Consider the following 16,840-nt stretch of genomic DNA (forward strand, 5'->3'; position numbering starts at 1 on the left):
TATTTTATTTATTATGCTTATATATATACTTGGAAAAAAAACTTGAAAATTATCAAGTTTTATGTTATTATATCCTCACTATATTAATTAATTTCAAATTTGTAAATAAAAAATTTTGTGAATTAGTTCAATAAATGACTTTTCTTCAGGAATTGTATGTATGTATGTACAATTCACTTTTTAGCAACATGTTTATACCGTAATAGTGTAATGAACTGCAATACCTGTACATGTTTCGTCATCATGCGACATGCATACATTATTCTGTATGTGTATGTACATACATACATACGTACATAAATGTAGTGTCGTAGACGTCGTAGTCGCGGATCGTGGTCGCAGGTCGCAGGCGGAACGGCGGAACAAGGGGCAGAACTCCACCGGTTTCACTTTCACGTTCCACGTGCCTTGCGCGCAATTTTGCATCTGTTTGCATCGCGCAATATTTATAGTTATTGCTATTTGCAATAAACGTAATTAAAATGGTAAGTACACATGATTATCGAACAATGAATTTTGCTGCTTTTGCTTGCGTTACACATATATTCATATATACATGGGCATAAAGCACCTTCGTGTGCATCTTAACCTGCCTACCGGGTTTCACAATCATAATTGTCAATTGTGATAAATGCAGTGGAAATAATTATGTTGTCTGGCCGTTTAATATATTCGATTTATTATAATGATATATATTCCTTTGCATCAATTGCTAAAAAAAGATATCTCGTGTAATAGGCAACGGAAAGGAAAGGAACTTTTAAGGTTAAATACCTTCAGGAAATTGAGAGAAATATGCAAGTGAAATGGGAAGTTGCGAAGGTATACGAAGTGAATGCATCTACCCTAAATAAGAAACCAGGTGAAAAATTTTTTGCCACTTTTCCATATCCTTATATGAATGGACGTCTCCATCTCGGTCATACTTTCTCATTATCAAAGTCTGAGGTATATATCTCCGAGTTTTTACAATTTTATATTCTTATATAATATATCATTTTAATATCTTATTATTATTCTTTTTATCCGTTATTCTCATTTGTCTTAAACATATGGATATATTAATAAATGTGTATATTTATATATCAGTTTGCTACTCGATACAATCGTCTCTTAGGGAAAAAAGTGCTTTTTCCCTTTGGCTTTCATTGCACGGGTATGCCTATTAAAGCATGTGCTGATAAATTGATGAGAGAAATGGAAATATATGGTTATCCGCCCAAGTTTCCCGAAGAAATTGAAATGGTGGAAAAAGAGAACGATGCCCCAAAGGACAAGAGCAAGGGGAAAAAGGTAAAATTCTAATAATTTCTAATAATTCTAATTCTAATTTTAATGTCGCGACAAATATTTTTAAGATCGAAATTGATTGATGTTAATTTCAGAGTAAGGCGGTTGCCAAAGCTGGTTCGGCTAAATATCAGTGGCAGATTATGCAAACCCTTGGCTTACAAAATGAGGAAATCAAGAAGTTTGCCGACGCTGCATATTGGTTGGAATATTTTCCACCACTCGCTGTGCGAGACTTAAAATCTATCGGTCTTCATGTAAGCTAAAAAAATAGTAATTATTGTTGCATAATTTTTCAAGTTTCATATATCTGATTTTAAATATTCTAGGTGGATTGGCGAAGAACGTTTATTACGACAGATGCAAACTCATTTTATGATTCTTTTATACGCTGGCAGTTTCATCATTTGAAATCGAGAAACAAAATCAAGTACGGAAAGAGATACACTATTTATTCGCCAAAAGATGGCCAACCTTGTATGGATCACGATAGATCCTCCGGTGAAGGTGTTGGACCACAGGAATATACATTGATCAAAATGAAAGTTCTACGTCCTCGGAAAATCATGTAATGCTTTTACATTATATTATTTTATTGAAACTCACTTGGATTTTTCGTAGAATTCGTAAAATAAGCGGTATACTATTTTGTAGGAGTTTCGACGATAAATCAGTTTATCTCGTAGCTGCAACTTTAAAACCGGAGACAATGTACGGTCAAACGAACTGTTGGGTTCATCCAGACATTAGCTACGTAGCGTATAATTTAGCATGCGGGGACGTATATATTTCTACAGAACGTGCGGCGAGGAATATGTCCTATCAAGGTTTCTTTAAAGAAGAGGGAAAGATAGATGTTGTTCGAAACTTCATGGGCAAAGTACCATTTTGTTTGTTCAATAAACATTTGGTTATTTTTTCGAAATTTTTCTCTTATAAAAAAATGTTTGTAGGATTTATTAGGACTGGAATTGGAAGCTCCCCTCACATTTAATAAGGTGATTTATACGTTACCTATGTTAACGATAAAAGAAGACAAAGGTACTGGCATCGTAACTTCCGTCCCTAGTGATTCTCCTGACGATTATGCCGCATTAGTCGATCTAAAAAAGAAACAGCCGCTTAGAGAAAAATACGGAATTACCGACGAGATGGTGTTGCCATATAATCCAGTAAGTAGATTATAGTATAATATAATGTGAATTACTTAACTGTGAACGCGATCGGCAAGAGAGAATCATGAAATCTTTCACATATTATACTTAATATTATACTAGATTCCAATCATCCAAGTTCCAGAATTTGGCAATTTATTAGCAGTAACATTATACGAGCAGTTAAAAATTCAGTCCCAAAATGACAAAGTTAAACTCGCAGAAGCAAAGGAGATAGCATACTTGAAAGGATTTTACGATGGCGTACTATTAGTTGGTCCACATAAAGGCAAAAAGATACAGGATATTAAGAAACTGGTTCAGAAAGACATGGTTAACAGTGGCGAAGCAGTGATTTATTATGAACCAGAAAAAACTATTATTTCAAGATCAAATGACGAATGCGTAGTGGCTTTATGTAATCAATGGTATTTGGATTATGGCGAAGAAAACTGGAAAAAAGAAACGCTTGGGGCTTTAAAGAATCTCGATACCTTTCACGATGAAGTTAGAAAAAATTTCCTTGCTTGCTTCGATTGGTTACACGAACACGCATGTTCCAGAACATATGGACTTGGTAAATAAATTATCTCAAATCAAGTATAGAATATTATTTATGCTTGTAAGCATTTTTTTAATTCTCGTATTTTTAGGCACAAAATTACCATGGGATGAAAGTTGGTTGATAGAATCTCTGTCAGATTCTACTATTTACATGGCTTATTATACAATAGCGCATTTGTTACAAGGAGGAACTTTTAAAGCAGACGGACCTAATGAGTTTGGAATAAAGTAAATAAGATTAAAGTTGATGTTACATACGTGTATTGTTTATCTCTGTGATTATTAATATTTCAATAACCGTTTCCGTTAGAGCTTGCGATATGACGTTACAAGTATGGGATTATATCTTCTTTAAAGACGCTAAATGGCCCGAGACAAATATAGACAAAGTATTCGTAGATCGTATGAGGCACGAATTTCAGTATTGGTATCCCGTAGATTTGAGGGTGTCGGGAAAAGATCTGATACAAAATCATCTTACATATTTTCTCTACAATCATACAGCGATATGGCCAAATCAGCCTGACCTATGGCCACGAGGAATAAGGGCAAATGGTCATCTGCTTCTGAATTCAGCAAAGGTAATATAAAATTATTCAAAATTTGTATCAAATCAAATTTTAATTTCAATATTGTGACACCTTTATTAACGCGGACTTTGATCACCTTGACATCACGAATTTATGGGATTCACAGTTTCGCGCGTACAACCGTTAAAATTAGCACAATTTTATTTTATGACTTATTATATGCGGGGAAAAGATGTTATTTCTTAATATTTTATACTGCTGACAGTGTGAGTCCGATATTACCATTGATTTTGACAATTTATTATTTTATCTTGTTTATTTTCTTTATATACATACTTGATCATGGACTTGGCTTTTAATTTGATTTAAAGCGTCGTCTACAATGGCAGCAGGAGTATACAGTAAGACGTAGGCAGTAAGTTAGTGAGTAATAGGATTTTTACAATTCAAATATAATCGACCGTGGTTGGTCAATAGCTTACCGCTTACGTCTTACTGCATACTCCTGCTGCCATTGTAGACGACGCTTAAAGTTATATGTTTCATTATAATTCACCGCTGATGATGACTGACAATGAGTAAAGTCGAAACATACGGATTTTAATATGTATAATTAATCTCGCTTGAATAAAACAACCAACACCCAAATATACTCGTCCTTGGCCTTTTTGAATCTGATTACGACTTTTGCTTGTAACGAGTGATTGTCGTCTTTTTAATTGAAAATTTCAATTGTTTTAACACACAGATGTCCAAGTCAGAGGGCAACTTTTTAACACTTGTCGAGGCTGTAGAAAAATTCTCGGCCGATGGAATGCGTCTCTGTTTAGCTGATTCTGGTGATTCGATAGAGGATGCTAATTTCATTGAAAGTACAGCCGATGCAGGAATTCTTAGACTGTATAATTTTATAGAATGGGTCAAAGATATATTGACTATGAATCAACACTCCTGCCACACTGTATTGCAAGATTTTCATGATAAAGTATTTGACAGGTATTTCAATTTTTTTCCTTTTTATTATTATTATTTTTTAAAACCATTATTACAGAACTGAAATGATACACATTTACTTGATGTAGCGAAATTAATTTGAAAATACGAGAGACTGGTGAAAACTATTCGAAAATGCTCTATAAAGAAGCATTAAGGACAGGATTTTACGAATTTCAAACAGCTAGAGATAAATATTTACAATTAAGTCCAATGGTTAATCTGGATCTAATTAAAAAGTATATCGAGATTCAAATAATTCTTCTGTCTCCCATTTGTCCACATGTTTGCGAATATATATGGGGAGACTTACTTGAGAAAGTAAGTTTTGGCAGTGAAGCAAATATTTATAGATATTATCTTGTACAAAATCTTTCTATAAATAGAAAATTGCAATTAACTAATGTGGTTTATTAGGATGGCAGTATATTAAATGCAAAATGGCCTGCGGTAGGAGAAATAAACGAAATTTTAATAAAATCGTCTGAATATCTAATGGATGCTGCTCATACATTCAGAATTCTTCTAAAAAATTACATGACGCCAAAAAAGTCTAGAGCAAAGAATGATTTCACCGACATAGAGAAACCTACACAAGGGATTATCTGGGTAGCTAAGACTTATCCTCCTTGGCAAAGTATCATCCTTACAACGATTAGGGAAATGTACTCGGTAAGTTGTAGCGACAACTGAGTATGCGATGATTAATTTTTTTTGTGTATTTTAAACAATTTATCTACATTACAGAAAAATGAGAATAAATTACCAGACAATAAAGCGCTTTCTACAGCGTTTGCTGGCAAAGCTGAGCTGAAAAAATATATGAAAAGGGTAATGCCGTTCGTGCAGCTCGTCAAGGAAAAGATGGAAACCGTTGGTCTCAGTGCACTGAATTTGACCCTTGATTTTAACGAATTCGATGTACTTGAAAACAACAAGGAGTATCTCAAAAATACATTAGGCGTAAGCAAATACCGTATAATTTGCGTTTTATATATATATATATATATATATTTTTTTTTTAACGTATTATACTGTATTTTTATTTATTTATCCAGCTTCATGATATTGTCATTAAATATACGGATGAAGCTCCAGAAAAGACGAGAGAAGAATGTTGTCCAGGTGCACCGTACATGAACTTTTTTGCAAAGCCCATAGTTTCAATATGTATTATTAATCCTCAAAGTTGTAGCAATTTACTTGAACTGTCCATGGAAATTTCGACTGTAACGGCTGCAGATATTGTGTCCTATATTGCAAAACAAAACAAGCATATAAAAGGTAAACAAGGAAATATAATTTCTTATATAATAATTATGTATTTCTTATACAATTTTTCAATTACACAATTAACAAAAAGTTCGCATTAATGATTTTCTTAATGTATATTTTCTTTGTCACAAGATTCCGCTTCGATCGTCTTATATCGGTATAATGATCCAAATTTGGGACCCAGAATCAGACCAGTAGCGGGAAACATTTTAAAAGGAAAAACTGAACTTCCACGGGATTCTGTATTTAACGTAAATACAGAAACGGAAAGCGTCGAAGTCAGCGTAGCGGGTAAAACCTATCTAGTAGGCGAATCCTTAATATATATTGATAAATCTCTGGAATAATAAATGACACACTGGATCCTAGCGATTAAACATTTTATTATTGAGTCAGTATAATCATTTATTTATGAAATAAATAAAAAAATATTAAGAAATTTAGTAAGTATTTAATAAAATAGCAAATATCTCTGTTTATAAAAAAATATATGCTTAATTTTTTTAACTTTTATATGTACCGAGCGTGCAAGTTTTCCGTAACTCCAATAGAGATGTTGCGTTAACTGCAATTTTCAAACTCATGCTCCGCAAATTATTTTGTAACGAATGCACCTATCTTTAGTAGTAATCGATAAAATAAAAAAGATAAATATCTTTGTTTTTGAGCAGTTTATGTGTATCGACATCTGTAAAAACTGTATCTTAGGCATTCAGAGATTACTGGCATCGGCAGACGGCCAGAAGACGGGCAGAGACCACGAAGAGACTCATTGCTTGCATTCAGGCGTTTACTCATTGCTGGCGCGTGCTTTCGTTGCTCGATATCGATTCACTTCCGATCGTATCGTCTTAATGTCTTCAGCGAAGACCTTGCAGCAACCGCCGATGTAACGAACCCCGATATCCAACCATTCCGATATAGGCAGATTGAGGGAACGATCATCTGGGACCGCGGTCCATTGGTTGGTCGCGGAATAACTGCCACCTCTGTTGGGATACACCACCAAGGGCACCGAGGGAATTTGACGATGCGCCTCATGCGCCTGCCTTGACGATGCGCTCGCGTTGATACCTCGTAGTAAGGGAGTCACGTGCCTCGGATCGATGCAGTTGACGCCAACCGCGACGACTTGCGACGGCAAAGTGTGATAACAACGCAGCGCTACTTCCCGGAATACACTGCCGTCCGATATGAACTGATAATCTCGGCAGGAAAACGAGAGCCATGCACGAGCGTGTGGGTACTCTTTCAATAACTCCAGTAAGGCTTCCGCTTCCTCGATGCAGGGTATAGTTTCCAGAGCCAACAGATCAACACCAGCGTCCAATAGTGCCTTAACGCGTGGTCTGTGCCAGTCGATCAGTTCTCGTCGGGACACGGTTTTTCCATAGGAGCCGGTATATTCAGACGCATTGTGCAAATAAGCGCCATAAGGACCACAGGATCCAGCGACCTTAGGTCTGCATTCGACGCTGAGTTTCTCTTTTTGGGCGTAATCCTCCACAGCTTTCTTAGCTAAGTGCACTGCCGTGGCGAACAAATCCAGACTCTCGCCGTCGCTTATGTTCAGATACTTTGTCAAGCCAGGCACAGACGCTTGGTAGGTATTAGTCTCGATAATGTCGGCGCCGGCGCGCAAAAAGTCCAAGTGCGTGGCGTACACGGCAGTGGGATTGGTTGCGAGGAATCGCGCCGTCCACAGCGGGTCTCCGTCGATCTTCGCACCCACGTGCCGCGACAGCTGCCCGGAAAAGCCGCCGTCCAAAATTTCTATAGTCGTGCTGGTCGTGCACATATTAACACCGGTTAGGTTAGGTTAGCGAGTGGTCGCGGAAGATCCGCTTGGCGCTCGATGCCTTGATATCACGTTTCAAGGCTGCGTGCTGCCGGTGCTGCGTTCAGCGTTACAAAACCACACTCTTAGCCGCGTGGTTCTGGAACGCAGCCCAAAGTTCTTAAGATTTGCACAATAACACAATTTTAAAAGACAATTTTAATAGACCAAATCCATCTCTTTATGTAATCGCTTATTATCAAATAAATTTTAATAAAATTTGTACAATTTTCTTATATGAATTCAAATTGGGAAATAATACTATGTACCTAGTTATTCGCAATATCGCGTGGTAAAGCTTCTAGTTGATAATTGAATGAAAATACAGTATCTAGCATTGATTAACTGTTATGGGCAGGCCACAGGCCTCGACTGACTCGACTCTTGAATTCATTCGCAAGAGAAACATATGCGCAAATTATGCTTTTACAAAAACGTTGCAAGTTGCAAGTTGATTGGCTAAAAGCCATATGCGATAACTTTTCTGTAATAGCAGAATTTGTGCATACGTTTCTCTTGCGAATGAATTCAAGAATCGAGCCCCAGTCCCCAGTACATATATACAGCGATCATGTATCTTGAAACGAGGTGAAAATTACAAAAGTGCAACAGATTTTACTAGATTTCGACAAATAAAATCGTAGATACGCTAGTGAACTTGCTCACTTTTGTAATTTTCACCTTATTTCAAGATACACTATTAAATCCCAGTTTGAATAACAATAATAAAGCTAAATGATTTGAATTAACCTAATAACTTCACTTTTTACGCAGAAAATTTTTTTTATATTTTTATATTTATATTAAAATTAATGCTCTTGTTAACTAAATATATCAATATTATCTTTATCGGGTATACGAATGTGTTAAATGTGTCATTTCATCACTATCGACATTTATTTTTAAAACACCACCAGAAAGAAAGAGTGTAATACATTTAACTTGTAAGAATTATACAGAATTAATTTAGTTGATATCAAGTCCGTATTAAGGTTTTATTTTTTATCAAGACCAAATTTTTGCAACCTTCAACTTTACAATACTCCGAGGTGATTTTCTACGACGGCATGTGGCTGTCCCATTTGTTCCCTGAATTCGGGCGTATTAAATACATCTTCAAATCTATAAACAATAATGTATAGACAAATAAAAATCGTCGGATACAGGTCGGATCTGCAATAATGATCAATAATAAGATATAGGCTATAAATACCCTATATCTTGATCCTGTCCAAGCAAAATATCTCGCATCACGTTAGACGATGGTAAAAATGGAAGTCTTCCGATCTTCTCAGTAGCTTTTAATTCCATCGCTATGCGCAACGGTGCGTGTAATCCTTGCGTATTCCTAAGCAATATCATATTCATGCGATCTTGATTCTTTTGATACTAAAACATAAATGCAATTACAATTTGCTGTTTGTCCATATTTTAAAATTGTCCATATTAATAGAATACACAATGAATCTTACATTTCTCTCTGAAGCTTCCAAGGGATGTGCATAACCAACGCTCTGTCTGACTGCTGACAGACTAAACAAACAAGATTAATGCTAAAAGCTGCCTTAAAAGAACCGTATTATTTTATATCAAACATTTATATATGTATAAAAGAAGTTTTTGCAACGGCAATACCGTCTTTCAGATACGGTAAATGTATCTAAATTATATAGATACGTTCACCATCTAAATTTACATTATCGGTTGAAAGGCAAAACTGTCCATACACATTGTTCACTGTAACGCTATTCAGATAATGTCCAACAATGTTATTTTCGAGAGAATAAGATTTACGATTACCATTGACGTTACGTATGATTACCGTAGCGAAATCCTCAATGTAAATTTAGACGGTAAACGTATCTATATACAATTCAGATACCGTTACCGTGTCTGAAAGATGGTAAAGCAAATTCTGATTTAAATTAATTATTCCGATGGTGCGTTAGTTAATTTCTATAACTTGGGTTTTTCCAATAAATTTAATTAAATCTTCATACCCCGACACCATAGGATTGGGTAGGTCATAGTTGGTTCCACTTTTAACGTTGAATCGCTCGGGTACGGCAGGCTTGGGTATAATTGACGGCAAACCGAAGCTCTAAAATTATAACAATTACCTATTGCAATAGAGATAAAATCTTTTGCGTTGAGTCCAGTTTCTTATACTGTTTCGCACAAAACAGTAGTAGATAAGAATTGGCTTGAAAACCGCACGGTAAACTATTTTTATAAAGCAAGGTACAAATACGTTTTAGTACTTTTTAATTGTCAATATTACGTGTAATTGATATTAACGATTTACGATTTACGAAAGTCCACGGTAGAATAAACAACCAAAATCAACCGTCATTATTAACATAACCTGTCCGTATGACGAATCGTATGAAATAATCTTAAAACTGATAATTAAACTGTCCGCTCAACATGCCCCGCTCAAAAGAACACGGTCGATTATTACCATTTTATCGTTTTGAAGTCACAATAGAATTCGCACCGAGAAAACGACCCAAAAACAACGATGCGTCTGAAATCCACAGAAACTCTGCAAGAATCAGGTTAAGGTGGTTAAGGTTAAGAATCTTGTCACGTCACGGCGCGGGCGTTCGAAAACTCACGAAATCTCGACGGAACTTCTGCGACGCGCGCCTTCTTCTAGGCCGGTATTCATAGGTCGAAGACGTGGTTTTAGAGAGACATGGGAGAATCTTATTGGTTCCACCATATTTTGTCATTTTCTCAAATGAGATTGCGCTTACGAACGCGCCACCGAGCGGCGACGTTTTTTGAATTATCTCCTCTATGCAAGTGGAGGCGTTGTGGAGGTTGGAGCTCCTGATTTTAGCGATCGATCAAACAATTCACTCACCCAACGTCAGTTTGCGTCTTGTGACTTGCGACAGTTTTTGCTTACCTCGCGTACTTGTAATAATCAAGAAATCAGTGATAAAATTTGTAGACAAAATAAAATTTCATATTTTTCTATCCTGATATGTCTCTGTACAAGGCAAGAAGAAGTTCTTTGCGTCAGTCGCTCGCATATAAATTATTGCCTAGGAAGACTCTGATTAGGGTAAGAAGAAAAAATAATCTTTATAGGATGACATGACGTTTCGAAGAACGATCTCATATAATTTTTCTGAATTTTTTTATTACAAAGTTCTAACAAATTTATTCACAATCTGTGTGTGTATTGTAAAAGATCTTTTAATTGTAGAGAAGCAGCTATATATAAATATACAAAAATAAATTTGTATTTAAAATGTTTATATTTACAAATTATTTTGTATATTTTAAGTGTGGTAATTCTTATTTATTTAATGTGAAAAAAAAAAGAATAATATCGCGTTTATAATTGAGTTTTTAATTTGATAGTTATATAGAGTTAACCTTCCGCGGCGAGCGCGCGTCTGTACTTTTTGTATGTATATATGTACACGAGCGGCGACATTCTGGAGGGAATTTATGGAAACTTATTCCAGTTTGAGTCCCGGCTTATTCTCGAGCTATTATTAATTCCTTCAGTGTCTAAATAATAATAAGCTTTCAGTTATATCATAAACTTTCACCGCATGTTTATTTTACGATAATATCTTAAATTTTCAAATTTTCAATCTCATTCCAGGATGTATACTTTATATGTATGTACATACATACATACACGGCTACATGGCGCGCTCGCTAACAATCAGCATGTGACGTCATAACCCAACTCGGGTTGGATTGAAACTGATTGAAACCCGGCGGGGCCCAGTCGAAAACGCTATAATATAATATATAGAAAAATAGCCTTATTTAAGAGATTTAGAATTATTTATCATTATATATTATAAATTAATTTTTAAAATTATTAAAATAAAAAAATGGAGACAGAAAGAACAAGAGACAAAGATACATAATTATTTTTACTTAGCCTGATAGATTAAAAGGTCGTTATTTGTTTCGGTCGGCTGTGCGGCGCGTTTTGGAGTATATGGATTGGATAACAGAGGAACCAATAATCGAGGAAATTAGCGACGATGTGACGATTAATATTAAAATGGCTCAGCAGAGGCACAAAATAGAAAAAAAGTTGCTCACATTAAAGGTATTTGTATAAATTCGACCAAGTGCTTAGAACCTAACCTGCGCCAAAAGTAGATAGAAAAAGGAGTAAATGGAAATAAAAAGATTTATAGTATATTGTAATGCGTAAAAGATGTACTGCTTGATTTAAGGATCGATCGATATTGTTAGTGAGACCATCTGAAAGATCTTCCGCTGACAAAGCGTACATATATGACCTTATAACAAAATTTCACGCATTCACAAAGCATCCGGAGGACTTGAAAGAAAAGCTGGCAACTGTGTGTATTTATCAGTATTTACCGGCTGATCGAACGATCGTTCGTCAGAGTCGTAGAGCGGAAAATCTTTATTTTATTATAAATGGTGAAGTCAATCTGTCAAAAGTAGCGATCAATGAATTAACAGGTGAGGAAGAATACTAGCACAAAGTTTCATGCAATCTTGGGCACGAAAAGATCCTATTGGAAATCTCTTGGGAATTGGGAAGAATTTTTATTGTATTAGATATTATACATGGAAAACATTCGCTCTGTTTTGTACATGAAACAGAGATACGAGATGTATCGACATTTTCCATTTAGTTTATAACGTCTGATGAATACCACGTTAATCTTTTCTTATTGTTAATTTACATTATCATTTTTTTTTCACAACCTTAATCTTTCAAGGTAATTTATATGTCTGTGAACGAGGATCATTTTCAAAGAAAAATCATGTAGCTTATATTAGTTACGTAAGGTATATTTTCCGTTATAGGTAATGAGGAAGTTGTAGATATGGGAATCATGCATGCAGGTGACATGTTTGGCGAAGTTGCATTATTGCACACGGTGTCGAGAACATCAACCATAATCACAAAAAGTTGGTAGAAATGAATTATGACAACACAATATATATATATATATATCTTTCATCAAAATTTATACCATTTCTCGTTTACGAATACCATTTAGCATCGATCGACTTGCTTCTAATTACTCGGGACGATTTTGATAGCATATTGCGTGATAGTTTGACGAAGAAGTGGGACGTTCTCCGCGATGCGTTGGTTCATTTTAATTATTTCAAGTTGTGGGATGAAGAGACGGTACGAGAGTGTTGCATTCTGAGTAAACTGAAGGACTTTAAGCCTAATGAGGTAAATGACCTGGGGGGCGGTGCAATAATCATCTTATGATAAGATTTCAATATTGTTCAACATTCTCAAGAATTTCTCAAAAGTAAGACACAAGTCTGATAATTAAGTATACAGAAAATACTAACGAATTAATTTGAAAGGTTTTATTAGGCGATGGAAGAGGCATGGTGAACTACGTGCATTTTATTTTGAGTGGGAAATGTCGCCTTATTGAGCATATGCTCGTTCGCGAACGTTCTTCTTATCATGGAACACAATACGAATTATATGATTCCGAAAATTTTGGTCCACAAAAACAATCACGAAGAGTGTCGAGACAGATTGCGGAATCTGTCGAGCTTGAATCGAATCAACTTGACAAATCCATTCCAGTACGAATTAAGAAAAGAAAACTTTATTCTCTTATATATACTGTTTTTTTGCTTTTTTTTTGCGTTTGCACCTTCTTCGATAGATACACCAATCACGCCAATGCATTCGCGTACACGCATCGGGCTCATCAATTTTCAATATTAAGAAAATGTTTTAAATAACTGCGTTCTGCGTTAATACGAATTTTAATACGACGAACATAGTTTGCACTTGTCGCACAAAAATGCACAAAAAGTTTTGTTTATCATATGTAACAGTAACTTGTTTGAATTGAATTGAATTGAATTATTGCTAATTAATGATTGTACATAATCAAGACAACTTTTTAAATCGTTGTTGCAAACATTTTGATATCTCACACTGTCCGATTATAAAAATTTATAACAAAGAGAATGTGTGTGTTTATCAATTTCATTTATTATTACAGAGATCTGTTGAAACGCAAGACGAAGTCGATCGATCAAGCATCGTTACCGCCACACTTTTGGACGTCGTGAGTATTCACAATACGCCATTCTTCTTTTTACTATTCTATTATTCTCATTGTCAGTAGTATTACTTGGGTCGAATTACGTTGTCGCGAAAATTTATTACGCTCTAAAATAGCTAGCCAATTGTAAGTAAATTATTGAGGTTTGCTTGCCTGTAATAAGCTCATTGAAACGGTTATGCGTATAGAGATAAATTTGATTTTATTTGTCAGTATAATTTTGGACAATTGGTAGATATATTTGCGCGTGTGTTAATAAATATTGCAAAATTAAGGTTAAAGGGTGGCACAAAATTACCGATATTGCGGCGATATTAATGCGAGAACCGTCTGTTACATCTCAATTACATTATCCGAATGATGTTCGTACCATATTCATGCAAATATGCATTTTCTCCCGGGGTGCATGTTTCGGTTTAGGTGAGAAACACATATTAGTCGCAACTTTCGTATTACTTTCCTACCTATAATGCATTGTGAGATGTAATAAGTCAATGTTTAATCAATTAGGCGAGAAAATGCTTCATCGAAGAATCGTAGCGATTACACCAGTGCGATGTTTTCTCATCCCGCGTTATTGGTTGTTCGAGCACAATCGTGCCAATATCTGGGGGCGTGTGAAACTGTTTATGGACTCAAAATACCCAACTAAGAAACAGTTATTCAATGAGTTTCTCTTAAATCGGAAGTACGATAAATTATATCAAACATATATTCAGTCACATTCTCAGATTTCTTCTAATTATCGATTGACTTGATGATTTATAGAAATTCTTGTACTATTCCCTCTGGCTTTCATTTTAGATGGATGACGTGCAAGCAGAATTTAGTTAAAGATGTCATTCAACGACGTGGTCATTTTCATAGTAATACAACGATACATGACGTGCCATATTCCATCAGAATTACAGATGAAATAGATCCAAAACTATAATTGTTTCTATCAAATCGATATTATTTTAAATAATATTAGTGTAGTGCATATTGGAGTGCATATACATATTTATTCAGAGATGGAAATAAAAATTGGATGCATTATTCATCTAATCATGTTTTATGTGTTTATAATATATATTTTGCGTTTGTGTGGAAGCATTTAATATATAATTATAAAATCATATTATTATAAAAATTGTGTAAAGTCATATCCTCTCAACGATTATTAAATTTGCAAATACATGTCTATGTTAGCCGTGTTGGTCCACTTTAGATCTTATTCGTTTGACATCCGTCGCGTATGTCCTACAACATCCACCGATGTAACGAACGCCAAGATCCAGCCACTCGTCAATGAATTCGTGCAAAGAGGGAGCTTCTCCTTCCTTCGTCCATCCTTGAGCTACTATATACTTTTCTCCGCTATTAGGGTATACCACCAATGGTATAAGATCGTTTGATTTGCCTTTATTGATATCTTGCAGCAGGGTGGTAACGAATTGTGGAGCAATACAATTAACGCCGATTGCTAATATTTGTCCAGGCAGGGCATTTTTGTAACATCTCACGGCAATCTCTCGAAAGTCGCTGCCGTCTGCCAAGCTCTTTCCATCGTCTCTACAGGAGAATGTTAGCCATGCCTGCGTATTCGGGAATTCCTTGAGTAGATCGATTACAGCCTCCGCCTCGCGGACGCAAGGTATCGTTTCTATCGCCAATAGATCAACACCTTTCTCCAGCAATGCGCGTACGCGAGGCCTATGCCAGTCGATCAAAAATTCTCGCGATACACGAGCACAATACGAACCAGTATATTCTGAGCCATCGTGCAAGCAGGCGCCGTAAGGACCGCAAGATCCAGCGATCAATGGCTTTCGGTTCCTCACGTTTTCATCATCCTCTATTTCTTTAATGTAAGCGTTCACGGCATCTTTAGCATAATCGACAGCTTTACGGATGATCTCGAGACTCTCTTCCTCCGTGATGCCCAGATATTTTACAAAACCGTCGATGGTCGCTTGATACGTGTTGGTCTCTATAATATCGGCACCGGCACGTAAGAAATCCATATGAGTAGCGAAGACAGCCTTCGGTTCGGTTATGAGGAAACGTGCGGTCCACAAAGGATCACCATCGATCTTCTCACCCACGTGGGTGGACAGTTGCGTGGAAAAACCACCATCTAGCACTTTTATCTCCGACATGATGTTTCTTTTTCTCGTTTTTTTAGAAATTTAATTTCTCGAAGCCCCGTACGACAAGCCCACTACACCGTTGTCATAACGACACAAAAATTTTACTGCGATGAATACAAATGTACAGTTTGCATATCGATCGCTTAATGCGTGCTCCATGATACTAGAAGAAGCTGGTTCAACGGTTCAACGCGGCGGACCTTGTACACTCTTCGCGGAGATAACTGTCTGGGATAACTTTTATCGTTATCGGCGTTATCGCGTATTCACATTTAGATATAGTTGTTCATCATCCAAGTGCGTGTCGTCGTGACGCGACTAAATAGTCGCTTCTTCCGGATTGCGCATTGCGCTAGAGTCGTACATCACCATATCGTGCGCATTATATCTGACTGGCGCTGATACAACGTCGCCACTTTATTATCAATTACCCCGTGAAAGACGAAAACAGAAAAGTATCGATAGAACATGGTCTGGCCAGTATGTTTGAGTAAACGTTTATATCTTTCGAATTGACCGTTTGACCTCGCGAGACAAATTTAACGCAAAGTTCGAGAATGCAATCTAAATAGATTACGTATTTTGAGCATATATATAGTCATCGGTCGTCATCGGAACAACACAATAAATAACACTAGAAGAAAGCTAATAATCTTTATCTAATGGATTTTAATAACTATTTCCCCATTAGTCGTGATCATTATTACCGTGATGAATCAATATTGCTCCCGGAAATTGCTAATCAGTAATTGATGAGCGACGATGCAACGATTAATATTAAAATGGCTCAATAGAGATATGAGACGGAAAAAGCTCATATTAGAGATATTCGACAAAATAATGTACGAAAATCTTCGTTAAAAATAGAAAAATATAAAAAATAAAGATTTAGGTTTTTGTAATCGGTATAATCGCTCATTTAAAAATTGATTAATTATACTTTTAGTGAGATCGTCTGAAGGATTCTTCGCGGACAAAGCATACATACATATGTATA

The 16,840-nt window shown here is 35.9% G+C and overlaps 5 protein-coding genes across 6 annotated transcripts; 2 read left to right on the forward strand and 3 right to left on the reverse strand.

Annotated features, from left to right (window-relative positions):
* Positions 1-347: 347 nt before the first annotated feature.
* Leurs (Leucyl-tRNA synthetase) lies at positions 348-6,197 on the forward strand. Its single transcript, XM_071713936.1, has 16 exons — positions 348-485; positions 739-948; positions 1,090-1,293; positions 1,386-1,547; positions 1,620-1,858; positions 1,945-2,170; positions 2,244-2,462; positions 2,568-3,021; positions 3,098-3,236; positions 3,319-3,589; positions 4,287-4,534; positions 4,621-4,852; positions 4,949-5,203; positions 5,279-5,494; positions 5,590-5,815; positions 5,939-6,197. Exons 1-16 carry the CDS (start codon positions 483-485, stop codon positions 6,151-6,153), a joined length of 3,519 nt encoding a protein of 1,172 aa, XP_071570037.1. The 5' UTR covers positions 348-482; the 3' UTR covers positions 6,154-6,197.
* On the reverse strand, positions 5,831-8,372 carry LOC139776914 (homocysteine S-methyltransferase YbgG-like). Its single transcript, XM_071713954.1, has one exon. It carries the CDS (start codon positions 7,602-7,604, stop codon positions 6,597-6,599), a length of 1,008 nt encoding a protein of 335 aa, XP_071570055.1. The 5' UTR covers positions 7,605-8,372; the 3' UTR covers positions 5,831-6,596.
* A 149-nt stretch (positions 8,373-8,521) lies between these two features.
* Pomp (proteasome maturation protein) lies at positions 8,522-10,245 on the reverse strand. The gene is made up of 5 exons (XM_071713956.1): positions 10,105-10,245; positions 9,644-9,744; positions 9,116-9,176; positions 8,857-9,032; positions 8,522-8,765 (listed from the first exon to the last, which is right to left on the reverse strand). Exons 1-5 carry the CDS (start codon positions 10,105-10,107, stop codon positions 8,678-8,680), a joined length of 429 nt encoding a protein of 142 aa, XP_071570057.1. The 5' UTR covers positions 10,108-10,245; the 3' UTR covers positions 8,522-8,677.
* On the forward strand, positions 10,225-14,896 carry LOC139776913 (uncharacterized). 2 transcript variants are annotated; one of them, XM_071713951.1, is made up of 10 exons: positions 10,225-10,716; positions 11,557-11,730; positions 11,861-12,116; positions 12,468-12,572; positions 12,665-12,849; positions 12,990-13,220; positions 13,649-13,714; positions 13,987-14,131; positions 14,222-14,399; positions 14,516-14,896. In XM_071713951.1, exons 1-10 carry the CDS (start codon positions 10,636-10,638, stop codon positions 14,643-14,645), a joined length of 1,551 nt encoding a protein of 516 aa, XP_071570052.1. In that variant the 5' UTR covers positions 10,225-10,635; the 3' UTR covers positions 14,646-14,896. The 2 variants fall into 2 exon arrangements, with proteins under 2 accessions (XP_071570052.1, XP_071570054.1); XM_071713953.1 differs by lacking the exon at positions 12,990-13,220 and having other exon boundaries at positions 10,416-10,716.
* LOC139776915 (homocysteine S-methyltransferase YbgG-like) lies at positions 14,759-16,256 on the reverse strand. Its single transcript, XM_071713955.1, has one exon. The coding sequence runs from the start codon at positions 15,850-15,852 to the stop codon at positions 14,899-14,901; it is 954 nt and encodes a 317-aa protein (XP_071570056.1). The 5' UTR covers positions 15,853-16,256; the 3' UTR covers positions 14,759-14,898.
* Between the last annotated feature and the right edge of the window lie 584 nt (positions 16,257-16,840).

Source organism: Temnothorax nylanderi, unplaced genomic scaffold (assembly GCF_030848795.1).
Source record: "Temnothorax nylanderi isolate EJ_2023f unplaced genomic scaffold, tnyl_v1.0 TNYL_tig0132_pilon, whole genome shotgun sequence".
Taxonomy (NCBI): domain Eukaryota; kingdom Metazoa; phylum Arthropoda; class Insecta; order Hymenoptera; family Formicidae; genus Temnothorax; species Temnothorax nylanderi.